Source organism: Raphanus sativus, chromosome 3, assembly GCF_000801105.2.
Source record: "Raphanus sativus cultivar WK10039 chromosome 3, ASM80110v3, whole genome shotgun sequence".
Classification (NCBI taxonomy): Eukaryota; Viridiplantae; Streptophyta; class Magnoliopsida; order Brassicales; family Brassicaceae; genus Raphanus; species Raphanus sativus.
The window spans coordinates 16,922,674-16,948,524 of NC_079513.1; the positions used below are offsets into that span (position 1 = coordinate 16,922,674).

The 25,851-nt window shown below is 33.1% G+C and overlaps 4 protein-coding genes and 1 pseudogene across 7 annotated transcripts; 2 read left to right on the top strand and 3 right to left on the bottom strand.

The window, feature by feature from the left end:
- The first annotated feature begins 1,795 nt into the window (after nucleotides 1-1,795).
- LOC108847943 (interactor of constitutive active ROPs 2, chloroplastic) lies at nucleotides 1,796-4,974 on the top strand. 2 transcript variants are annotated; one of them, XM_018621324.2, is made up of 4 exons: nucleotides 1,796-2,064; nucleotides 2,855-2,927; nucleotides 3,054-3,234; nucleotides 3,393-4,974. In XM_018621324.2, exons 2-4 carry the CDS (start codon nucleotides 2,908-2,910, stop codon nucleotides 4,842-4,844), a joined length of 1,653 nt encoding a protein of 550 aa, XP_018476826.2. In that variant the 5' UTR covers nucleotides 1,796-2,064; nucleotides 2,855-2,907; the 3' UTR covers nucleotides 4,845-4,974. The 2 variants fall into 2 exon arrangements, with proteins under 2 accessions (XP_018476826.2, XP_018476824.2); XM_018621322.2 differs by having other exon boundaries at nucleotides 1,797-2,064; nucleotides 3,387-4,974.
- Nucleotides 4,975-5,222: 248 nt separating this feature from the next.
- On the bottom strand, nucleotides 5,223-7,156 carry LOC108844481 (nuclear transcription factor Y subunit B-8). 3 transcript variants are annotated; one of them, XM_018617746.2, is made up of 7 exons: nucleotides 6,956-7,156; nucleotides 6,611-6,846; nucleotides 6,253-6,382; nucleotides 6,123-6,128; nucleotides 5,930-6,004; nucleotides 5,757-5,813; nucleotides 5,223-5,435 (listed from the first exon to the last, which is right to left on the bottom strand). In XM_018617746.2, exons 2-7 carry the CDS (start codon nucleotides 6,844-6,846, stop codon nucleotides 5,397-5,399), a joined length of 543 nt encoding a protein of 180 aa, XP_018473248.1. In that variant the 5' UTR covers nucleotides 6,956-7,156; the 3' UTR covers nucleotides 5,223-5,396. The 3 variants fall into 3 exon arrangements, 1 of the variants encoding a protein (XP_018473248.1); XR_008943248.1 differs by having other exon boundaries at nucleotides 6,123-6,382; nucleotides 6,611-6,865; nucleotides 6,959-7,150; XR_008943247.1 differs by having other exon boundaries at nucleotides 6,123-6,382; nucleotides 6,611-6,865; nucleotides 6,956-7,150.
- Nucleotides 7,157-7,658: 502 nt separating this feature from the next.
- Nucleotides 7,659-12,357, bottom strand: LOC108847603 (probable LRR receptor-like serine/threonine-protein kinase At1g67720; the record flags this gene model as incomplete). The annotated part of the gene is made up of 13 exons (XM_018620882.2): nucleotides 7,659-8,238; nucleotides 8,657-8,792; nucleotides 8,867-9,053; nucleotides 9,123-9,191; nucleotides 9,264-9,390; nucleotides 9,476-9,884; nucleotides 9,960-10,025; nucleotides 10,100-10,171; nucleotides 10,259-10,327; nucleotides 10,415-10,486; nucleotides 10,565-10,697; nucleotides 10,775-11,283; nucleotides 11,798-12,357. Coding segments are annotated over 13 exons (2,739 nt in total), but the record flags the coding sequence as incomplete, so codon positions are not given.
- Nucleotides 12,358-21,215: 8,858 nt separating this feature from the next.
- On the top strand, nucleotides 21,216-22,163 carry LOC108845335 (phenylalanine ammonia-lyase 1-like; annotated as a pseudogene).
- Nucleotides 22,164-24,865: 2,702 nt separating this feature from the next.
- Nucleotides 24,866-25,357, bottom strand: LOC108846824 (protein SMALL AUXIN UP-REGULATED RNA 12-like). The gene has a single exon (XM_018620027.2). It carries the CDS (start codon nucleotides 25,302-25,304, stop codon nucleotides 24,930-24,932), a length of 375 nt encoding a protein of 124 aa, XP_018475529.1. The 5' UTR covers nucleotides 25,305-25,357; the 3' UTR covers nucleotides 24,866-24,929.
- Between the last annotated feature and the right edge of the window lie 494 nt (nucleotides 25,358-25,851).

Genomic DNA, 25,851 nt, shown 5'->3' on the forward strand with positions numbered 1-25,851 from the left:
GCTGAAAATAAAACTGCAGTTTTTTTCAGCCAAGCGTGTTTCATAAAAAAAAATACATTTTGTTTATTATATAAGATTTCAATTTAATTATCCTAGTCGTTTCTATTTTGAATAATATAATAAGTCTTTCAATGTAAATGAAATTAAAAAGCTACATAACACTATACGCATACATTTTTAGGTCTTTAAGTCATCCGTCCACTTCTTTATTTTTCAACGAAAGTTATATATGTGGTTGTTGGGTCAGTGATAGTCTATTTTAACTTAGCAAGTTTTGACATTATGAGGTCTGCTTCTCATTTTTCATTCGTTTGTTAATTTATAGTGGAGCTGCCTTTTTTAGGAGCTGGCTTTGTTGTATGATCAATTTGTTTTATAAATTTAATTTTGACTGATTTAAAAGTTTTATTCTAATGTTTCTAGGCGCTAATAAGTTGATTAATGGATTAGCCACAAATTTGCTATCTCTAGGTACAATTTATACTGAAAACTGAATTATTTTTTAGTTTATATAAGAAAATTCTGGCCGGACTAATCGTTAGAGTTGCCTCTATGTGAGATTAGTTGGGTCTCTGCCTAAACACTCTCGATTAAACACTTCCGATCTCAAAATAATTCATATGCTGCATGAAAGAGAAAGATTAGTCCGTGTGATTCAAATAGTCTCTATTAAGAAAAAACTAAAAAGAGAAAAAACTGTATTGAGGGATTAGGTGCATCTTTTGGCGAAAAAGGTAGAGGATGGGAGTTAACTCATGCAAACAATTAAAATATAATTAGAAACTATACTATAGGGCTTGTGACCCATAATATTACCGTTAGCAACTAACCATTAAATAGCCATATGAAGGCCGAAAATGTCACGTGACCCTGACGCCTATCTATCTTTCACTTCATTTAGTTTACATCTCGTTTTACTGTTTTACTCCTCATTTCTTCTAACTTGCTGCAGTTACCAGATCCACGAGAATAGTTTCATGTGCTGGCACTTGGTAGAGTCTTTCAGCAAACATTGTACTATGCCTTTAAACAAAATAACAACATTTAAGGGTTCAATGTAGCTTATTGTTTCATTGTTCTTTTGTAATTAGGGTGGTTCTAAGTTCTAACTCTTCATAAGACCATCTCCAATGTATTTCTCTATTTCTATCTTTGAAATAAAGATGTGTTTCTCTCCAATGTATTTCTCTATTTTTACCTCTAAAAATAATATTCTCAAAAGATTCTATTTTTATTTTACAACAACTATCTTTTATTTTTAAAAATTATAAATCAACCCTATTCAATTTTACTTTTATAAGATTTTCATACATTTTTAACTTTATTTAAACAAAAGTTTCACTAAAAAGATTGTTAGGTAAATCAAAAGTGTCATTTTATGTTTATAAAAACTGTATTTTCTTATAAAAATAATTATTTTTGATATAATTATAAAATTTTAAAAATTAAAAGATTGTTTTGAAATAAAAAAAGTATGCCTCTATTATAGAGGTGGATATAGCAATGAGTTGGAGCACTTTTTACTCTATTATAGAGTTTGGAGGTGAATATAGCAATAGGTTAGAGATGCTCTAAGTTCATCAATTAAAACTCTTAAATGGCCAGTTACAAAAACACTTTAGAACCGTTTTTTTAAGGTAAACATGCCTAATATTTTTTGGGATTTTTTTATACAGCTGAAGGGACCTAAACAAGGACTACTTTGATATAAAACAAAAGGTACTAGGGGTAAGATAATAATTTCACAGAAGTCTATTTTTCCTCATAGACTCTCTTTCCTTTCTGGATATTAATTGTAGAAAAACAAGACAGTTCACTGGAAAAAGAAAGAGACTTGGGAAAACGAAGAGAGTCCAGTGAGAGAACAACACTAGGGACAAAGAGAGAGGACGAAGAAGAAGCAGATGATGTCAGAAGCTCATTTTGTCTGAACAATACAGTCCTTTGGAAGTTTGGTTCTGCGAATCATTTCATTTCCATTTCTTGACATCTCTGATCTCTCTCTTTTCTTCAAGCAGTTCAGAAGAAAAGAAGAAGCAGCTAAAGACACACTTTTGCTTGCAGGTGAAGAACATCGAAAACCACTACTTCTTTCTCTGCTTTGAATTAGTTTTTATTTGTTTCTTAATAAATTTTCTTTTATGTGTTTGAAAAATCCTAATTTTCTGGGTTTTAGTCAGTCGATTTATGCATTATTATGCTGCTGAAAATGTAAAATCTTTAAGGGCTTATATCAATTATTATGTTGATTCTCTTCTGGAAAATTTACAGTTTTTCAATTATTAGCAAAAAAAAAAAAAATTTACAGTTTTTTTGGTTCTTGGACTTTAAAGATTCATCCAAAAATACTTTAATAATATTTTCCAGGAAAAAATGCAAATGGTTTCTGTTGTTTTTCAAAATTTGTTTTCTGAGAAAATGACAATAATTTGTTATTTCCTCTCACAAAAGATTCCAAAAAGACAAACAGATGACTTGACAACCAAAAAAAATCTAATGGAATATAAATGTACTTTCTTTGCTTGTAATTGCGGTTTATCTTTGTGATTAGATGGAAACTTTTCCTTTCTCTGGACTGTGAACAGTTTGCTTTTTTTATGTTTTGTCTTTGTTGTCTTGGTTTGGTAGTAGTGGTAGTTAGTTTCAAATGGAGTCTCTTTGAAGCTAATGTTACTTGTGTAGTTTGTTAAAGGCCTTTCTTTTTTCCCTTTCTTGTATACTTGCTTAAGCTTTCTACTTCTGTTGAGTTTGTTGTGTATGCTTATGATAATCTTATAATACAGATTTGTGTGTGTGCGTGTGTGTGTGTGTGTTTCTTGCTTCTTTCTCACACATTCATGCTCTTCTTTCACAGGAGGTATTGACTATATCCAAAAGAGAGTAGTTTTAAAACCATAATACCAAGCAATGCAGTCTCCAAAACCGAGGTGATAATCCTTCACTCTAGTCCAAAGCTTTCTCTGCTTGCTGTTTTGAGCTTTTAGTGATTCTTGTACTTGCTTCTTTTGTGTGTGTTTGCTTATGCTTTAGCTTTATTATTGTGACTATGATAGGCCCAGATCTTTGGATGTGTCTCAGAAGAAATCTCCTACAGCAACTACTAGAACTGCTCGTAAGCTCAAAACTGCAGAAACTGACCCTGTTCCATCTCCCAACCCAAAAATCAGGACACCAAAAGCTCAGAGCCCAAAAGTAGTTGCTGATCGCCGTTCTCCAAGAACCCCTATAAATGAGGTACTTAGTAGCTTTTCACATTGCTTTTGTTCATCATTACAAGAATTAGTTTGTGTTGTCTAGAGCATATGGGCTCAAATCTTGGTGCTGCTAAGTTGTATGTTAGTTGAGTTGGTTGTGTAGTTGAGTTGTTTGTTGCTTTTGTACGCAAGATTCAGAAGAAACGTACAGGGAGAACACCCGAAGTGGCATCTTCTCAGATATCTCAGCTGCAAGAGGAGCTAAAGAAGGCAAAGGAAGAGCTAAAAGCTTCAGAAGCTTTGAAGAAAGAAGCTCAAGACAAAGCAGATGAGACGAAGCATCAGCTGAAGGAGATCAACGCCTCTGAGGACTCAAGAATCGATGAGCTTCGAAAGCTCTCTCAGGAGCGAGACAAAACGTGGCAGTCCGAACTCGAAGCAATGCAGAGACAGCACGCCATGGATTCCACCGCTCTAGCTTCTGCAATGTGCGAAGTCCAGAAACTGAAAGCACAGCTGTCTGAATCTGAATCCATTGAGAAACTCAACGAGACGCTGTCTCTTGTTGAGGAACTCAGAGGGGAACTGTATGACGCAAAGGAAGGAGAAGCTAGAGCGCATGAGATTGTTTCAGCAACTGAAAAGCAGTTAGAGATAGCTAACTTGACGCTTGAGATGTTACGTTCAGATGGTATGAAGATGTCTGAAGCTTGTAACGCACTTACAGCCGAGCTAGAGCAGTCCAAATCCGAGGTAAAGTCACTAGAGAAGCTTTTGAGACAGCTCGAGGAAGAGGGAGATGAAGACTCATCAACAGTGGAAGAGCTCAAAGAAGAGATAAACGCTGCAAGGCATGAGATTAACCAGTTGAAGTCTGCAGTGGAAGTCACTGAGAGAAGGTACCAAGAAGAGTATGTCCAGAGCACGTTGCAGATAAGAAGTGCTTATGAAAGGGAGGCTGAGTTAGGGGAAGAACTGAAGAGAACCAAAGCTGAAAGAGAGGCTTTGCATGAAAGGTTAATGGACAAGGAAGCTAAGCTGAGGATACTAGCCGATGAAAACGAGTTGCTGAACTTAAAAATCAAAGAAACAGAAGAACTAAACTTGGAGCGTGAGGTTACAGGAGAGCTCAAGAAGCTAGAATCTGATCTGGTGGAGCTGAGAGGGAATCTGATGGACAAGGAGATGGAGCTGCAGAGTGTAACGTCTCAGAACGAGAATCACAGGAGCGAGATGGAGAAGGTGCAGAGAGAGAAGAACAAGGCCCTGGACGAGGCCTTAGAGAGGCTTGAGAGTCTGAAGGAGGAAGCTGATAAGAGCGGGAAGAGAGCGGAGAACGCAACGGAACAGCTAGGGGCAGCACAAGTCAGTAAAACGGAGCTAGAAGCTGAACTAAGGAGACTCAAGGTTCAGTGTGATCAATGGAGGAAAGCTGCAGAAGCAGCAGCTACTATGATCTCCGATGGTAACAAGAACGGTAATGGGAAGTACGTGGAGAGAACAGGGTCGCTGGAGAGTCCGTTGAGGAGGAACATGAACATGTCTCCTTATGTGGATGAAACTAATGATGATGATTTGTCTTCGCCAAAGAAGAAGAATGGGAGCATGCTAAAGAAGTTTGGTGTGTTACTGAAGAAGAGCCAGAAGTGATGACTGATGTAAGGAAAAAAAAAACTACCATTGTTGTCTTTGTTGTTGTTGTTGTTGCCAAACCTGTGTTACGAACTATGTTAACTTCTTTTTTCTTATTGACTAAGCTCAAAACTCTGATCAGTGTTTATGAATCTCAACTTTGTTGTTCCCAAACTATGTTTTATGAACCAGACAGCAAAGTGCAAATCGTAGCTATACATGACACAGCACTCGTCGATCTGGTCTAAATTTTCTTGAGGTTATTACTAAAAGAAACAATTCACAAAAAAAAGAAACAAAATTAGAAAATTACGGGTAGTTACTACTATAGGCTTCAACAGATTATGGAACTTACTATTATAGTAATGGCTTTAGAGACTCTAGTTTAGCATGAAATAATCGAACAAACCAAATATAAATATGAATTTCTCAACTTGTTCAGAACAATCCAAAGGGAAAACAAACAAACAAACAATGAGATGATTATTGTCACAGTTATGCATAGCAAAAACACATCCTTTTACGACACACAAATAATATACAGACGAGCCTTTTTGGAACACCATCATACTAGTCTGTGCCCGGCATTGGAACCATCATATGCTGACCCTACATTTACATACCAAAGTCATGGAAATTCAGTTCCTTGTTTTTGTTTTCAGGTATACATACTAGATTTACACAAGTTTCTCTACAATAGAGCCCTAATCACAAAAAAAAAGATCATTGCACAACAGTCTTAAAGGGTCAAAGATGATTTTCAATTTTTTAAAATTAGTCACTGGCTGATGATATGTGTGTAGCTGAAAAAATGATTACTGATAAAGCTAATGGATACAGAGGGAATGAGGGCTTAGGGATCTAATACGTAAAGTATAGAAGCGAGATACATGTGTGTGAGTGAGTGAGAGAGAAGATAGGAAAAGTTACTTGAGAGTTTCCGTAAGGAGCTTGTGAGAAAGAGGCTTGGTGAGCAAGCTGCGAGAACTGCCAGATGGTAAAAACAAACTCCGTGATTTATCAGACTAAAGAAAAAACAGAGGAAACGTGCAACAGATAGATTTATCAAAAGGGCATGAGAGATTATGGAGACAAAAAAGTACCTGGCCATTTTGGCTTGATTGGCCATCTCTCTTTGCATTCGCATCCCCGCCTTTGGCTGATCCCTTTGTGTCACCCTATACCGATATATTAAAAGAGGAGATGAGGGAAGAATCAATGGTTTGATGACAAGTAGATAATTCTCTAAAACATGTTTACAAGTTTCTAGGAATGGAGAAGGGAAGAACCACTGACCTCCATCTGAGATTTTCCAAGTAGTGGAACAAAGGGCAAAAACAGAGTAAGTTAGTGAACTCCAAAAAAACACACTCTTGATGATGAAAATAGAAAGAGTAGTAAATAAGCAGAAGAAGATTGATTTCACCTCTCTGTATCTAGTGAGGTAAACCTTGAGGGGATCGATGTAGTCTTCAAAACCTAAAGTGGCCATAGCCCAAAGCAAATCATCTCCATTGATGGTCTTCCGTTTCTCTCTTTGGCACTTATCACTCGCTCTGCTCATCAAAAAAAATCAAACATTTTTTCTCAGTTTAAAAAGAAAAAAAACTGAATCTTAACCCTGAAGAAGTACATAGAGAACCCAAACAAAGAAGTACAAGAAGCATCAAAAAAGACGTAAACTTTTTCAATCAAAATTAACTACACAAAGGGGCACACGAGTAGTAAAGTTTAAGACTTTATGAAATCTAAAGCTCCATGTAGGGTCAAAAAGGGGCATATACTCGGAGGTGATGAAGCTGATGAACTCGGAGACACATTCCTGGACAATCTCCTTGGCGTCTTTGGCGATCTTACCGTTAGCAGGGAGCCCTCTTTTCATTATTCGGCTTATGTTCGCAATCGGTAGAAACCTGTCTTGCTCCCGCACGTGCGACGACGACGACCTTGGGCTTTGGTCTCCGCCGCTCTCACCGCCGCCGCCTCCTCCGGGACTCTTTGCCTGCTGCGACTCCGCCATCTACATACACAAACAAACCCTAACATCTCCCAATTAGCTTAAACAATTTAAAAAATGAAATGAAAAAAAAAATGGAGAAGACGAGAGAGAGGAGATGATTTGAATTTACCGGCAGAAGAATTCGAAAAAAGGGCGGGAGTGAGATAGAGAGGTGTTGATTGGAGGAAGGAAGGAAGGATAGCTGGGAAGAGAGATCGGGGCAAGGAAGAGATTGATCGGACGCTTGAGAAGGAAGAGAGATGAGAGTGTCTGCGATTTGAGATTTTAGGTTTTCTGACTTTTCTCTCTTTTTATCACCACCGTTCGTTTTCTTTCTTTTCTTTCTCTTTTCATATTTTAATATCCACTCTCTCTCTTTTTTTTTTCTTATTCTTCATTTCCTCGCTGGCTGATATTCTACCAAATCCTTTCGTGCCACGTGTCTTCCTATTTAAACATGCTTTGGCTGATTTTTGTTTTTTTTTTGTTTTTAAATTAGTGTTATTTTGTTTACAGTTTCTGAAATAGCACTGAAAAGCACTAGATCGTTATATAACCAAAATAAAATCATTTTTAACTTTAAAAGTGGTAGCACTACATTAAAATAAGTTGATGATATTATGGATGGATTAGATTCAATATATTCCTTTGTTGCTGAATAGTAAAATTGGTCAGCAAGGATTGCAATAAGAAATATCTCAGCAAAACTACTAAACCACAAATATAAAGTTTACATAATTCAATTCCACAATAGCATATATCACAAGAACGAAGACAAATAATTAATTTCGTGTAGGAGGTCCAAATTTTCTAACAAAAACAAGACGCAGAAAAAGCCAGCTAAACTTGAAATAGTGAAAAAATAACAACATAATAATTCACAATCCCAAATAAATCACGTAGTTCTAAAAATTAAATAAAAATCCAGCTCGAAGCGTTTCTCGTAAGCTCGAGTCTCCAAAAACAGTCTTACCCTCAAAAACTAAAAAACTAAAAAATCAAGAGAAAGACCAGAGACAACGTGAAAGCACATTAAGGAGTGTGCAAGCATATCATGCATCCTATACAAAACCAATTACTCTACTACCGAGGTGTTGGCGTCAAGACAGACTCATCAATAGACGCATAGTTCTCACGCATCCCCCCCATGTTGAACGACGACGAATGCGCCGAGCTCCTTGAAAACTCATCCGACACCCCTCCTCTTCCCACCAAAGCTTCCTTCTCCATCCTTATCGCGTCTTGTATATCCTTCTGCACCTCAGACATGGACGGTCTCATGTTCCCGTGTGGCTTCACACACAGCAACGCCTTCTCCGCGATCTTCCACATTGACTGGAGACTGTAGTCGTCCTCCGCTAGCGCTGGATCTATGATCCCTCTTATGTCCCCGTTGTCTATATGCATCTTCGCCTACACAAAACCAAAACCGAATCCACTTTAAAACCGGTAATAAACTCCTTTTTAGACCAAACAAACGAAAACTCTGTTACCATTTTTTCTGAACTTTCAACTTAAAATTAACTTTTTAAACTGGAATTAACCAAAAAAACAGGAGCCGAACCGAAAACAAACTTGACCCAAAATTATCTTGGATATTATCCAGTTCGGTTACCAAACCAAAAGCAAAAATAACGAACCGATTTTTCTAAATAAAACATATCCCATATTTTTGAATAGAAAAAACCCAAAACCTAAAAAAAACAAAATAAACCGAACCAAACGGATACCCGAAATGCCCCGCGTGGATAAACTTTCGCTATGGGATCTCAACAAACCAAACAAAAAAACGGAATGCAAGAAAACAAGAAAACAAGAAAATGAAACTAACCCATTGGACTATGTTCCTGCAGTTGACACCGAAGTTTTCATTAGATATGGCTTCTTGGCCTGATATAAGCTCAAGAAGAATGACTCCAAAGCTATATACGTCACTCTTCTCCGTTAACTGCTGCGATATATAGTACCTATATAAACAACATTATGTCAAGTGTCACAAAGTTAAAGATCTGTGGCGTTAGTTTGTGTGTCTATAGCTTACTCTGGGTCTAGGTATCCAACTGTGCCCCGGACAATGCTGGAAACATGCGAGGTTCCGTCAACCGCGAGTTTCGACAAACCGAAATCTGAAACCTTTGCTCTCATGTGTTTATCAAGTAAGATGTTACTTGTCTTGAGATCCCTGTGTATGATCGCTGGAACACACCCTGTGTGAAGATACTCGATCCCTACACAAACACAATCAAAATCAGATAACTCTTTCTGTTTTTGTTTTGTGATAAGGTTTGTCCAACAACCTCTGGCTGCATCTTCTGCTATCTCAAGCCGTTTGATCCAGCTGATTCTCCTGTCTCGTGGTACCACACCTGAACAAGAAAACATAACGTTAAACGCGAAACTGTTGCAACAATAGAGTCTTAAGGAAGATATGTTTTTACCGTAAAGATGCTCTTTTAAAGTCCCGTTGTGCATGAACTCATACACGAGCAAGTTTCTTCCCTCTTCTTGGCAATAACCAAGAAACTGGACAAGGTTTCTATGATGTATCCTTGAGAGTAACGTAACCTACACAAAAGAAAACAATAAACCACACACTAAGAAAGCTTGATCACTTGTGTGGTGCACATATTGACATGGGTTATTATACTACCTCGTTTGCGAACTCTCTCTTCCCTTGGTACGAGTTATTAGCAAGAACCTTCACTGCAATCTCCTTCCCCTCTTTCGTTAACCCGTAGTACACAATCCCAAAACCTCCTGATCCAATCCTCTTCTCAAACTTGTTTGTAGCTTCCTCGATCTCGTGGAGCGTGAAGCAATGCGCAGCGTCTCCGTGAGCTTCGCTCAAGGTAGATGACGCTCTTTGAACATGAGTGGGACGAGTTGTTAACTCAGCTGAAGTTTTTCTCATCTTTTTGTCCTTCTTCAGTTTGCACATGCACATGAGAGAGATGATGGTGACTATCAGCAGAATAATAGCACCAAGTGAGGCACCAATTATGACACCGAGCTTCTTCCCTTTATCTCCACCTTCTCTGAGATTAATGTTCCCAGAGAAGCTGCAAGATTCACAAAGAAAAACATGAGTGTAATGATTGATCTAGCTAGGAACTATTCATGCTAAAAACACTTACTTGGAGATCACGTTTTTGGTCAGGCTTGATGGTATTTTTCCCATTAGCATATTATTCTGCAAGTACCTGCAACCATCATGCAGGTTAGGGTGATGTAGATTAACACAACCATGTCTTGCCATATCAAACAAGTAGCTTACAGTTCGGTCAGATTTGGGAGCTTAGCCAACGAGGAAGGGATCTTCCCTGTTAGCCGGTTGTTCTCCAGGTGACTGCCACATCAAAAAACATTTAGTCCATCAGCATTTATACAAAACCAATACACAAAACTTTGGGTCCAAAAGAGAGTAATCTTTTACATTATCTTCAGGTTCAGACACCTAGAGAAGTCCGGTATTGAACCTGTCAAAGAGTTCCCGTCAAGCATTCTGCCATGGACAAGAAGTTGCAACATCATCAATAACACAGCAACACATCTATCTGTTTCCAAAGATACTAAAGTGAGAGTAACTTACAACTCAGCCAAACCAGTCAACTGTGTCAGTTCAGTAGGTACCTCTCCAGTCAAGTTCATATTCGACAGCTTTCTGCAGTTATAACAAGCCAAGTAAAAACAATGAACCTTAACATATTCAAGTACAGCTACTAAGATAAGACATCCTTACACAGCAACAACTCTTGGCTGCGGATCCGAATTGCACGTCACCCATGACCACGGTGAAGGTAAACATGGGTCACCACCTTCTTGACCCCATGAGGTTGAAGAATATAGAGATGCCACATTAGCCATAACAGTCGCTGCAACACAAACAGCCATCTTAGTTAGACCCACAACACTTAACACTAAAACCCACAAACAAAAAACGTAAACTCACCATCAACCGAACCATCACTCTTCTCCAGGTACTTACTAATCTCCATAGCATTCAGAATAGGTCCTCTAGAGGAATCAGCCGTTTTAGCGAACCGGAAGTTGAGCACATAAGGAAGTGATATGTTTTTATAGCCAGGCTCGTAGACCTTGTACGCTCTCTGTGTGTTCTCCTTGACGTCAACAATAGATTTGCTGTAGTCAGGATGATCAGGTAGAATCAACCTGAACTTCCTCGACTCGTCCTCAGCCAAATCCTCTATCTCAGCAAAGTATGTGACCGCCCATCCATTACCAGGGAAGCCCTCTAGATTCATCCTGTAGGTTAAGGACCCGTTTGTTCCCACCACAGCCGTCTGCATCACCTTCTGCGGCGGTTTCTCCATCACGGCACCGTTCTCGATAGGCGATGTGGTTGACACTCTCATGGTACCAGCAGCAACGTCCACAAGATAGTTGGCCTTCTTTAGCAAATCTGATTCCCATATTCTATCATAAGGATCATCCGGATACCTACAATCAACACAATGTGAACACAAGAAGCAGATTATGAACTTTTGTTTTCATACCCTTTCTGTTTCATATTTATTGTTGTTCTGACTTAAAATTTTGTTTCATTTTTAAATATGGTTTTTAATGCAGATGTTTGTCATTTTTCATAATTTTATCCCTATTCTCTTACTTCATTAATTAATAAATAAAATCAAAATAGTATACTGATTAGTGGTATAACAGAACATTTAGTTGTTTTTTATGTTTAGTTGTTTTCTTAATGTGTGAAACAACCTTAAGGGACATTAAAATGAAAATGAATGGAGTATATATTAAGAAAACGCATTAAGTCACTATTATAAATGCATCATTCTTTGCAGTTATCAATTTCAATAACTTCCAACCAATAATAATTCAATAATTCTCTTGAAATTTATATTTTTTTCATAAGAAACATAAAAAAAACTATCTTTGTGAAACCATTTTTTCTAAAAAAAAAATCTATCTTAATAGAACAGAGGGAGTATACACTGACCTCACAGGATCTTCAGTTTCTGCACCAAAGTTTATCCGTGCGGCAACACTGAGATGAAACTTGTCTTCAAAATCAGTGAGATACATCGAACCATTCAACTGTCTAAGCTCAAGTGTCGATATAAAAGGCTGCCCCGTCGTGGCATTGGACAAACAAACGCTGACACTAGGACTAGAAGCCAGAAACACAAGCTCTGCCGTTTCAACAGTGGCGGCTTCGGAGATAACAATGGTCGTCCAGTGAGTGGCTCCAAGGGAGATATCGAATTTAGGATACACATTGTTGCTGTCGAAGTTGCCGTAGAGGAAAGTGGCTCTCACGAGGTAACGGTTCCTGCTCGTGACATTGAGGGTGTAGCAGTATTTTCTTGAATCAGCAGGGAAGTGTCTAAGAGTCGTGTACTGAGTCTTAGTTTCGTTGAGTGAAGATATCTTGGCGGTTGATCCGTAGAGGAGATGATCATCAGGTGTCCAGTTAAGTCCAAATTCATCGGTGAATGGCTCTGTACCTCCACAATCCAAGCTCACAAACCTGCCCTTATCAACAACAGACACAAAGTTTCAATCTTTATGTTAGAATTGACTTCAATTCCCATAAAGACTCCATCTTTTTCAAAACCCTTGTCACACTTAGTTCACATGAACAAGAATCTTTACTAAAAACATCAGAAAGTACTAAAAAGACAGACAATTACCTGCCGATTGAGCAGATGAAGAAGTGAAGAGACAAGTGGAAACTAACAGAGAGGAAAAAAGCAGAGAGATTCTCATCTTCTCCTGCTCGGACAGAACACTTTGCAACAGTTTATCATAAAATGGGAAGAAGAAAAAAGTGAATATGATCTAAGAAAAGTTAGAAAAAAATGAAAGTTCCCAGAAACAGAACCTAAAGTTAAGTACTTGTCTTAAACTCTTGAGAGAGAGAGATCTGATTAACACAAGTAAAAAACAGCGTGGAAGAGATGAGTTTGTTTCTTCCTCGTTAAGTGTTTGCTTTTTGATGTGAGCAGCTTTTGTACAGCAGTGGAGGGAGAGAAAGAGGTGTTAAAGGTGAAACATGGGGTCCATCTACGCCTGGACTCTACTGGCTTCGAGTTTTTGACATCTAACGGTTCTTATGGCTTTAAATTTAATTCAATGGTCCAGATCGTGTGTGGTCCAACTTTCCATAACGTAGACGATTCTTAATCCACTGCTGTTTATACCAAAATGGTGTCGTTTCGTGTTTCCGGATATTTATAAACGAATCTTTATAGTCATTTACATGTTTATTTAAGGGAAAATGATTAATTTGTAACTGATAAAAACGATAATATTCTAAAACTACGTGATTCTGAAATATCATTATGCTAAACATGAATCTGATTAATGGCAGAAATTTCGTTTTTATTCGGTATATTCTTGACTTTATTCTTAGTTTAGTAAAGATACTTGACTATTTTGTCAACATATACATAGAATAAGCTAGAGTAGGTTTTAAACCATATACGTCGAATTGTTTTTGTACCCAAAGAAGGAAATAAACAACATTGATTGTGTATTTGTTGACATTAATAGGAAATTTGATCATTAACTACTATATAAATCGACCCTAGTGACTTAGACAAGTGGGACACACGTGACAGCATTCCCAACATAAGTCTCCCACATACATGTGTTATGGTTTTATAGTGTTTTCTAAAACTTGAAATTCAATGTTTTGTAACATGTTAACTTGAGTGAAACATTTATAATACTTTTCTAATACATCTTGTTTATTTACAATATATTTATGGTAAATAAATGAAAATAATCATTTTATTCATTTTATATGGTATATAATAATATTTCAAAGATATTGACATAAATATATAGTATATTTAATATAAATATTTATTATTGAGACTTCCTACTCATATGATTTTTTAACATTTGATAATTTGATGTAACAAAAAATTTAAACCATTAATCTCAAAATGTTCGTTGTGGTATCAAATTTCAAAATTAAAATATTAAGGTTTCAATGCAAATTTCGAAATTAACATATTTATATATTTTTAATGGTACATAGTTTAATTAAAAGATATTCATATTAATATGATTTTATGATCATTTGGATTTTATTATAACAAAAATTAAGCCATTGATTACAGAATTTTCAAAGGGTCTTTAACATTTTTTGCATTTTAAAGTATTTAAAAAAAAATTCAAAATATACATATAAGAAAAAATCTAATTTTTATTATATGGTTAATTTGATTGTTTGATTTCTTTTAATATATAAATTAAACAAAAATAAAAAAGGATGCAAAAATTGTTATCAAATCTTTATTATTCCTAATATTAATTGTCATATATATACTAATCATATTAGGTAGTTGCTTTTATTTAAGGAAATAATACATGCTTCTTATATTTTGTATTAATATAATGTTTTCTTAGGAATTAAATCCTGGACCAACATTTTTTCAATTGATTCTTAAGCTACCATATAAGATTAATTGGTATCTTAATTAAGTGACAACTCAATAAATATATTTGGTAATTATTAAAATTACAGTTTACAACTTTTTAAATGTTTTTCTATTAATATATAGGAGATATATATATATATATTATATATTATATATATATATATTTGGTGAGATTAATCCTCATCATCGTCTAGACTAACATAGAATCTTAGAAATTATTTTTATAACTGCTAAAGGTAGAGATATTACAAATACCTTTTGTAAATAAGTTATGTTGATATTGTGCTGATTTTGATACTATTTAAATTATTATTAGGTTACCACTCAAATTATTATATAAATATTCCGTAAATAAGTGTTTTAAATCATTTTACAACATAAAAATTAAATTATTTATTTAAAAGAAGTAAGATATTATATAATTTTAAAAGATATTACTTTGCATTATAATATAATCTACTATTATTTGAGAAGTTATTTTGATGATTTATCATTTCTCATGATTTTAGATATTTTACTTATTAGTCATGTTTTATTAGTTTTTGGCGGAGTCATTAATTTATTAATTTAAATAATATAATTACTTCAAACTTTGTAATTAGAATTAATATTGAAGTATTTTGCTGATTTTTCATGTTCTCCATGATTTAATTAATTTTGTTTATTTATCTTGTTTTTATTTGTTTTTTGCTGAGTCATTAACTTAATAGTTTAAATAATATAACTATTTCAAAATTAGTGATTATAATTATAATTATTCTGACTTTGACGAGTTAAGAGCAATTTTTTTATTTATAATTTTTCTGATTAACCTTGGGTATCTCGAACCAATGGAAATACCCAAACTAATTATTTATAATATAATATATTGTCTATATAAATAATTGATATTATTATTTAAAAAGGAAGTTCCTTTTCTTTTGTACCATGAAAAAACTATTATATTATAATATATATTATATATATATATTATATATATATATTATATATATTATGTTTTGGTACAACTTCTAGATTTATTTCAAAATAGCACCAATATATATTAATTTATCTGTAAATTAATTTAATTAATATATTTAAAAAATTAGACAAATGCAGCATTTAAGACCAATTATTTTTTTGGTCTAAATCTTAAGAGTACCAATTCTTGTTATTCTGTTTCAAAATCATATTTATTACTGGATATGTTTAAATTATATTTGTTACATGTTATTGTAAACAATTTATTCTTATTTTATTTTATAGTTAAATAGTATAGATAATGTGTAAGTGATATTTATTTTTATATATGTCATATTATAGTGATATGTACCATAATATATAGATTTATGATGTATATTAGTATCTATCTTGATATTGTATTATGATAATTTGCAGATTCTGTGTATTTATATTTTATTTTTCATCTTACGTTGATGCGTGAAACACAGAAAAATTACAAAACTTCTGAGCAAATTATAATTATTACTTTTAGCTTATATGTATAGTTAGTTAAAAGATGTAAGTTTTCTAACAATTGAAGTCTTTGCTAATACTCCTTCCGTCCTATATTGTAAGTAGTTTTACTAAAAAAATTGTTTAATATAAGTAGTTTGAATATTTCAATGCAACTTTGTATTCTTTGAATAGTGTGTGATCAATTAAATTATGTTAATTATTTTATAATTGGTTGAAGTTATATATTAAATAATATTTTTAACAAATAACCACTTTGTTCATATTATAGTGTTTTTAGCCAAACTATTTACAATTTGGAACATAGTGAGTAGGAGATATAAGATAATATAATATAATATAATATAATATAATACAAAACGAACAAAAAACTTAAAATTTACGAATACCATATTAAAAATATTTTAAATTAATTATCACATGTGATTCAAAATTTAAACTAAATTTAGATACTGTTAGATATAGATATTTTAAAAATAAATCATTAATCCAATTAATATTATTATTTTTATATATAGAAGGTAATTAATTTGTTTATGATATAAAATATATACATATATATATATCATTATTACTATATATGAGCAATACATTTTTTGTAAAAAAATATTTTGTATCACAGTTTCTAAAAGTTAAATTATTGATAATTTATAATGTTGATTGGTTATTGTTATTTTGATATTTTTTATGAGTTATAAATGTTAATAATGCTTTAGTGTCACTTCGATTCCTTTTAGTTCATAATTAAACAAAATGCATGATTTCAAAACCTAAATTTCTTAATCATGGTTTTGTATTATTAGAAGAGACTTTATCTAAAATCTACACCGCCTAAATAAAAAGATGAAATAAATAAATATAATCTAAAACATCCATTGTAAATATATATATTGAAGTAGATAATTTATAATATTATTTTAAATTTTATATTTAATTATATAATATATATATATATCAATAAAATTAATATTAAAATTAAAATATATTGGGTATATATTAGTTCGCACGAGTTGTGAGGAGCCACGCCTAGTTTAACATGATTGTAAATTGATTTTGTTTTCGTACTGTCTAAATAAACTTTCTAAAATAATCTATTATTTATGTTAGAAAATATAAAATCAAATATAAATATAAAATTAAAAATTAAAATTACATTTGAATAATATAATTTCCATACAGTTTTAAATTTTGAATCAAAAATTCGCATAATGGGTTAATATATTCTTCAACCCTAAATTTAATTAATAAGTTTAAATAAAATAAAATCATATACATAAACTAATTATAAATGATGCAAAATTATATAATCATAAATTAGAGAAATATTAATTTTTAGTTGAAAAATAATCATTACAAAACCATAAATTAAAGTTCATAAAATAAAAATGATGTATGTTCGTTATATCCCGATCGATCTGTCTCTAAACCTCATTAAGTACCCCTCTAAAATAATTATTTTAAATAATTTCACTAATTTAATGTCTCCGTCATTAAAAAAAATAAAATGAATACAAAATGAACTAAATAAACAAACTTTTATATTTATATATATATACATATATGAAAAGAATAAAATGAATGAAAATAATAACAAGCAAATTATATATATAATACATACAAAATTAATTTCAAAGTTATAATATTTATTATAAAAATATTTTGTTATCAAAAAGTTAGGCTCTTAATTTCTTGACTGGTATTTTGATTAAATTCATACCCGTAATAGTGCGAAAGATAAGCTCGGCTCCAATTCAAGTTGTTCAAGAATAGTGGCCTTGAGTTTCTAGACCCTTTGACTTAGGATTAGTCAGTTCTATTTTTTATTGGGGGAAGGGATTTAACTCAGCGGTAGAGTGTCACCTTGACGTGGTGGAAGTCATCAGTTTGAGCCTGATTATCTCTAAACCCAATGAATGTGAGTTTTTATATTTTGACTTACTCCTTCGCTGTGATCGAATAAAAATGGATAAGAGGCTCGTGGGATTGACGTGAAGGAGTAGAGATAGTTATATTTCTGGGAGCAAACTCCATGCGAATATGAAGCGCATGGATACAAGTTATGACTTGGGATGATTGACGATTCCGAATCAGCTTTGTCTACGAAGAAGGAAGCTATAAGTAATGCAACTATGAATCTCATGGAAAATTCGATCCTGGCTTAGGATGAACACTGGTGGTATGCTTAACACATGCAAGTCGGACGGGAAGTGGTGTTTCCAGTGGCGGACGGATGAGTAACGCGTATGAACCTGCCCTTGGGAGGGGAACAACAGCTGGAAACGGCTGCTAATACCCGTAGGCTGAGGAGCAAAAGGAGGAATTCGTCTGAGGAGGGGCTCGCGTATGATTAGCTAGTTGGTGAAGTAATAGTTGGTGAAGTAATAGCTTACTAAGGCAATGATCATTAGCTGGTCCGAGAGGATGATCAGCCACACTGGGACTGAGACACGGCCCAGGCTCCTACGGAAGGCAGCAGTGAGAAAATTTCCTTAATGGGCGAAAACCTGAGGAGCAATGTCGCGTGGAGGTAGAAAACATTGATACAACTTTTCAAATTTACCATTAATGAATGACTATTTTCACAAATACCCTAAATTTGTAATAAAACAACACTAAGCTAACTTTTTAAAAATATTTATGGAACATTTATAAACTCAACCCCAACCCCTTAATACTAAACTTTAATCATAAACACTAAAGACTAAATCCAAATGTTAGTATATTTTTTTATTAATGGTATTTTTGAAAGATGGTATTTAACTTGTGGTATTTCTAATAATTTGTCGTAAATTAAACGGCACTTTTATCGAAATCTAGTCTTAGTTATACAGATAGTCAGTTCTATTCAGATATGGTTGATTTTTTTTTTAACTTTATATTGGTCAAGATACTATGTTGAAAAATGCAAAAAGTTTAATTAGTATTATTTTCGAAAACGCCAATAAAATGCATGGATCAATTAAAAGGTAAACTATATTTTTGCTTATATCATCTCTTCTTTAAATAATACTCCAGCAACGCAAGCAAACGGTCAAACATTGAATAATATGATTTTATAAATATAAATTTTATATTTATCATATTATTATAATTTTTAATATTTTTTATAATTACATAAAATGTAAATATTGTTAAATTATTATTTAACAGATATTGCGTTTGGTAGTTTACCAGTTATGAGAGTCCCGCAAACGCAACAATTTCTAACAGTTGTACCAGTCGTACAAATCTCTAGAAAACGCTTAAAACCGCAACCATCCGCATCCGCAAACTCCCGCAACCGCAACCGCAACCGCTGCGGTTACACCAGTCAGGCCCTCAGTCTCTTGCGTTACTAAAATGGATTATACTTCTTTTGCATTTCCCAACAGGCGTTATAATCTTATTTTCGTTTTAGTACGTTTCACACTCTAATTGTATTTAAAATATTGATTATTTTATTCCGTTAAAACTCAATTTGTATTTTCTCCCTAGTTGGATCATCTGTAAATTCATCTCCTGATTTCTATATATCTATACTATTAAAACATAATCATTCTTAGAATTATGCCCTTGACTTTTTGAATTATTTATAATGCCATGTCATTGCCATATTTTAACACAATCTATACTATTAAAACATAATCATTCTTAGAATTATGCCCTCGACTTTTTGAATTATTTATAATGCCATGTCATTGCCATATTTTAACACAATCTAATTAATATGGACCATAAAAAAGAACCAATTCAATCATTTTACAGCATTTATTAACCAATAGAATTTCAGCATTTAATACTTTCTCTATACCATAAAATCATTCGAATCATCTCCTATATATTCTCCTCTATTAAATATCCCATATATTATTTTTCCTTATTTTCATATAATATTTAATTGTACTTCAAGTTTATATTTAATAAACATATTCAGAAAAAAACTTTACCTACTAAATTTGTTTTAGTTTCCACAAAATTACGTAACAATCCAATTAAACATCTTCTCCTCATTATATAAAAATGTATCATCCCATTAGTCCATTCATTTATTTGTAAGCTTTCAAGTTTCAAGTATTTCATATATTTTTGGTTGTCTTTTTTTTTAACGCTGATTTATTATGATATTACAATTATTAGGAACATTACATAGACGATTCGACAACCGACAATATTACATGTCTTAAGAAGATCTACGCCTAACTGCATCATCTGAGCCGTCCTATGAAGATCCACGCCTGACCAGAATTACTTGCACCATGTTAAAGATCTCTTGTAATAATTCTTTTCATAATCGCATAGTTGCCTGTAATCATTCCTTCCATAATCTGCATAGTTGCCTAATAAATCGCGCTCTCTCCGGGACTTGAAACATGGATTTGAGAAATCTGCAATAAATTGCATAGTCTGAGAATCGAACCCCAGACCTGGGTGTATAAGCCTTTAGACCCTAACCATTAGGCTAAATTTAAAAACGTTGCTTGATTGCTAAAGTTATTTAAAATTGATGCAAACCACACACCACCCTCACCATTAATCCTTTGCACCACACTAACCATTTATTGTCAAAACCATTACTAAATGCAACAAGTCAGCAAGCCCGAATGTCACAGATAGTTAGAAATTGTATTTCTCGTGATCGTTATAGATGCTAACATCTCATTTACTAATTAACAAATTGACTTTTACTAGGAAGATTTGGTGAAATTGTTCTATTCCGGTTAAAATAGAAATTGTCCATTAAATAGAGGAGTTTAGATACCATTTATAGGTTTTAGATAAAAATCATATTTAGATTCATATTAAAATTCGTTGATATTCTAAATAAGGGTGGACAAACAAGAATTTCGTTATGAACACATACAAAATCTTCCATTATAACAAAATTAATATAGAAAATAATTTTATGTTTCTTCTTTAAGATACATCTTTTTGAGAGACATTGAAACCAAAGTAACACATACAACTCGCACCTCTATATTTTAAAAGTCAACACGGTAATTTTAAAAATATATATTAGATACACACCAATTATTTTACCAAAAATTGACATTTCACCCTTATTTTTTATAAAATTATAAAATTTGAAACGTATTCCATCTTTCTATTATTTGAACTAAACATATTAGTAAAAGTTTTATAGTTCATATATAGTTATTTTAACAATTAATAATATAAGTATGTTCTCTATATAAAACATCAACTTTGTTTTATGTTTAAATTCCATCTAAATTAATTTTGTTATGACTATCGGCTTTTTATTCTATTTTTATTAAATCGATTAGTAACAACCACTTATGTTATTACATTTTGAACTAAACAATTTCAAACAAAGTAATGCACTACTGTCACTAACCACTATAAAAAAGATTAGAAAATATCATTTTTAATATTTTTTATTTTTATATTTAACATATTATATTTGTTAAGACCATATAATAATTTATAAATTTATGTAAAAATATAACATACGAATCCAGCGCGTAGCGCCGGAAAATCACTAGTAGTTAATAAAGTTAACTTATTTTCTAAATAACTGCTTCGAGGAACCCGAGTTTGGATTATGAATTCGAAGGAGCAGAGATCGCGATGGCTTCATACTGTTCGGAGCTTCAGTACTTGGCCAATCCAGTGACAAGCCATGTTCAGTTCGCAGAGAAACACAACCAAGATGTTAACTCTCTTGGTCTGATCTCATCTCGTAAGACTTCAGAAACTGTTGACATTCTCAAACTCATGTCGACGACTTTCCTTGTCGCAATTTGCCAAGCTGTCGATCTGAGACACTTGGAGGAGAATCTAAAACAAACTGTTAAAAGCACAGTCTCTCATGTCGCTAAGAAAGTTCTTACTACTGGAGTCAACGGTGTGCTTCACGCATCTCGCTTATGCGTGAAAGATTTACTTAAAGTTGTAGACCGTGAACAACAGAACAAGTCTACACATACGCTGACGATCCATGCAGCGCGACGTACCCGTTGATCCAGAAGCTAAGACAGGTTATTGTCGACCATGCTCTGATCAACGGTGAGAGTGAGAAGAACGTAGTGACTTCCATCTTCCAAAAGATTGGAGCTTTCGAGGAAGTTCTCAAGGCGGTGCTTCCGAAAGCAGTGGAGGCAACTAGAGCGGCGTATGATGACGGAAGAGCTGATATCCCGAACCGTATTAAGGAGTGTAGGTCGTATCCTTTGTATAGATTCGTGAGGGAAGAGCTTGGAACAAAGCTTCTGACTTGAGAGAAAGTGACGTCGCCGGGAGAAGAGTTTGATAAGGTTTTCACGGCGATTTGTGAAGGGAAGATCATTGATCCCATGTTGGAGTGCCTTAACGATTGGTACGGAGCTCCTATTCCAATATGTTAAATATTGTCTATGACAACATCAAGTAAGTGTGACATATATTACCAAAAATAATCAACACCAGATATATTCGGTGTATAATGTAAAATATTATTTGTGTGGTGTGTAATGTATGATATCAAATATCTAAAGAAATATTCTATGGAATATTTCTTAGGCCTTGAATTATAAATAAGGAGACTTGGAATCTAAAAGAAGGCAAAGTCTGCTATTGGAGATAGAAATGCTTGCATGCGAGAGAGATCTGAGTTATCAGTCTTTCAAGTCCTTTGTAATATCATTTAAGTGCTCATAATAAAATAAAAATCTCCCAAATTATAAATTATTTCTGTCATTCCTTGAACCCTTAATAAATAAAATTTGATCTTAGATACCTTCTTTGTAGTTGTACCTACTATGTGTTTGTAAATTTGGTATCAAAGACAACACAGTCTAATCTAAGGTTCTTAATTTCCTATACAAGGTCCTAATATCCATAAGTGGATAAACGTGCTATTTCCTACGAAAAATATAGTATCTTCCCATATGTTTCCTAAACTATGACCTCATCCCAGATATTCCCGAATAAAGGTTTGAAACCTATTTCTTCATGAAACTATAGCATAACTCTTATATTTCTTCGAAATAAAAGTTCGAAAGTCATAACTCCATAAAATTAAATTGCTTGGTTCAAAACCTATAAACTAAAACTGTTTTGGTTAATTAAACCAGTTTTCGACCAATAACGACCCGATTAAGATTACAATAATCAAACAAGAAATTATATGTCCTTGTGTTTATAATTTCTGGTTTGATTGCTGTAATCAGATCTTAATTGGGTCGTTATTGGTCTAAAACTGGTTTAATAAACCAAAATGATTTTAATTTATAAGTTTAAATCGAGTAATTTATTTTTATGGATATGGCTTTCGAACTTTTATTTCGGAGAAATATAAGAGTTATGCTATAATTTTATGGAGAAATAGATTTCAAATTTTAATTACGGAGATATCTGGAATGATGTCATAGTTTGGGAGACATATGAGAGGATACAATATTTCTCATGGAGAAATAACACATTTTCTCTCCATAAGTTGTTTCTGCCTATAAGATAGTACTAGGATTTGACCCGCGCTTAGAAAACGCGGAGTTTATTTCATTTTTAGTGATAAAATTATGTGTTTATATATAAGATGATCTACTCTATTTACAATTGTAATAATTTTTTATGTTTGAAAATATTCATATATATGTTAGACATGATATAAAAAGTTATATATTTATACATATAGAAATTATTTTAAGAGTTTTAAATTTAAATGTAAAATTTATTGTATAGTAATTTTTATGAATTTATTTGTCTATATGCTTAAAACAAATTAAAAATGTTTGAATGAGTTTCAAAAGTGGGCTTATCCACTCATGTACACATTATTATTTTGACATTAGCTGATTTATTGAGATTAATAAAACAAAATAATTTTGGTTTTATTTGATGATTTTGAATTTACAATATTTAGTGTATGTAGTGGGTTTTAATTTCAGTGTTTAATTGAGAATATCAGATTGCTATAAAAATCAAGTCAGAGACCCAGCCTAGGATAATTTTATTTATCTACCGATAATATTAGATTTCTATGCTTTATGGTATGAATATATTTTTGATAAAGTGGCATCAATACAACTGTAATATAGGAGCTCCTTAAGTAGTCATATTAATAACAACTGCTTGAATGTGATTGGTTGAATAAAAGTTTGGTGGAATTGGCATTTAATTTTCCGAAAAATAAGTAATGGAATATTAGCAACTGCTGCTATATATGATTGGCGAAATAAATGCTGGTTGGATTGGATTTTAATTGATCGAAAAATAAAGAATGTCACTGGTCGAATTAAATAGGATCAAAAATCTTTTTTTTTAAAGGCAGTGGCAGAGAGTTGTAATTATTTTGAAAAGGTAGGGGCAAAAACCTATTAGTTATTTTACTTTAATAATATAGATAAAATGTGTCTTTTGTGGTTGCCACTTGGCGGTTTTAGTGAAAACTGAAAAGTGTAATTTCAAAGTATTGGCTGTGTGATTTGGCAGAAAAAGAGTTTTTGAAGGGAAATACGTTTTTGTGATTTTGGTGGGTAAGTGAGATTTTGTAATTTTTCCCGAAAAATGTGATTTGACGGTTTTGGTAGAAAAGTTATGGTGTTGCAAGAAATTTCATTTTTTCGCCTAAATCAGAAAAAGTATAATTTTTAAAGTTTTAGTGAAAAAAATATAGTTTTATAGTATTGGTGGGAAAATATAATTTTATAGTACTGGTGGAAAATATGACTTTATGGTTTTAGCATAAAATGTGATTTTACAATTTTAACAAAAAAAATATGATTTTGTAATTTTATTGGAAAAGTGTAATTTTTTGGTTTTGACAGAAAATACAATTCTATGATTTTGGTAGAAAATACATTGCTGTCAGGTATGCTCGGCCTTTGTCTTGAATGTGTGGGAAGGCGAAACTGTTATGTGCTTTCTCTCTTTATGCCCCACTCGAAAATATTCTTTATTAGGGCTTACGTTTCAGTTAAGTGGAAACAATGGAGCTCTTATATGTTTCTTCAGTCACTTTTCGTGTTTTAATGTGTTCTATTGAGTAACAAACTCTGGTTTTAGTGGCTTCATGTATATCATTTGAGCTGGAGAAGTGTGATACATGACTTAATCGAGTTTATTGCTTACCATTTAGCTAATAACATTTTCTTCCGCTGAATTATTGACATTCAATACAACAAGTTTTACATTATTAGTGTAGTGCCATAGCTTGGCATTAGCCAATTGGTGTCTTAGGAAACATTCTCTTAGGGAACGTGGACCCGGATAAATCAATGAATGTCTCGAATTCCCTGTACAACAACCTTCCTAGATACACATGCAGTTGTTCTGATGCTGTGGAGCACCAGCACAACGGACAACATGGAGGAAGGTGCTCACATCGCATGGAATCCATAGTCTGGAGTCAGCACTGAAACCGTAAGCATCCTGTGCTTGATCCAGCAATGCCTTGAAGAGTGGGTGTGTAAGCAAGCTGATCTTTATCACAAACCTCCTGGACTCCTCACCTACATAGACAACCAAGTGTCCCTTAGGGACATCTTTTGGTATCACCTCAGCTTCCTTCTTGAATGCATGGTAAATTCTTTTGCAACATGTCTCGCAAAACGTACAAGGTGATACGACTTTGCCTGTCATCAGTGTCACTTTCTTTTCAAAGGACTTGATGAACTTGCTCTTCATTTTAGTAGGAGGAGCTATATAACAAGTTATAGATAAGATAGATAGAATGTTGTGATGAGAGGATGTATCTTTGGATGAGAGTACAAGGTGAAGAATGGGTTTATATATATATGAAGTAGAGTTATCAGAGCTCCTTATTAAATGTTTGAAGGTGACAGTTAGCCAAAAGGGGTGAGATATGGGCAACTTTAAAATGATATAGTACTTTTATTCAATCATTTTTGCTCATAAAGTTGCATCTTCGTAAAAAATTGTACGAACACACACTCTATAGTTAGATAGAGCAGATAAGATCTGAAGGAAAGACTCCAGGGATGGGTCTAAATCTTCTTGGAGAAAGTTGATATGAACATTTGTTCACACAAGAATTAGACTAAAGATTTAAGTCAAAAAAAAAGAATTAGACTAAAGATATATCCTAAGTTTTCTCTTAACTCTAAGATCTATTGGAAATGAAGGTTAATAACTGGAAGTTTTGTTTTTATTAATCATTTGAAATTCTTATGTAGGGGAATACAACTTAATATAAAAATTAAAACTTGAAAAC

Coding starts and splice junctions, on each gene's coding strand:
- LOC108846824 (XM_018620027.2), bottom strand. CDS start 25,304: ATGAAGAGCAAGTTCATCAAGTCCTTTGAAAAGAAAGTGACACTGATG.
- LOC108847943 (XM_018621322.2), top strand. CDS start 2,908: ATGCAGTCTCCAAAACCGAG. Junction 2,928..3,053: donor ATGCAGTCTCCAAAACCGAG/GTGATAATCCTT, acceptor TGACTATGATAG/GCCCAGATCTTTGGATGTGT. Junction 3,235..3,386: donor CAAGAACCCCTATAAATGAG/GTACTTAGTAGC, acceptor TTTGTACGCAAG/ATTCAGAAGAAACGTACAGG.
- LOC108844481 (XM_018617746.2), bottom strand. CDS start 6,846: ATGGCGGAGTCGCAGCAGGCAAAGAGTCCCGGAGGAGGCGGCGGCGGT. Junction 6,383..6,610: donor ATCAGCTTCATCACCTCCGA/GTATATGCCCCT, acceptor TTTGATGAGCAG/AGCGAGTGATAAGTGCCAAA. Junction 5,814..5,929: donor AATCAAGCCAAAATGGCCAG/GTACTTTTTTGT, acceptor ACCATCTGGCAG/TTCTCGCAGCTTGCTCACCA.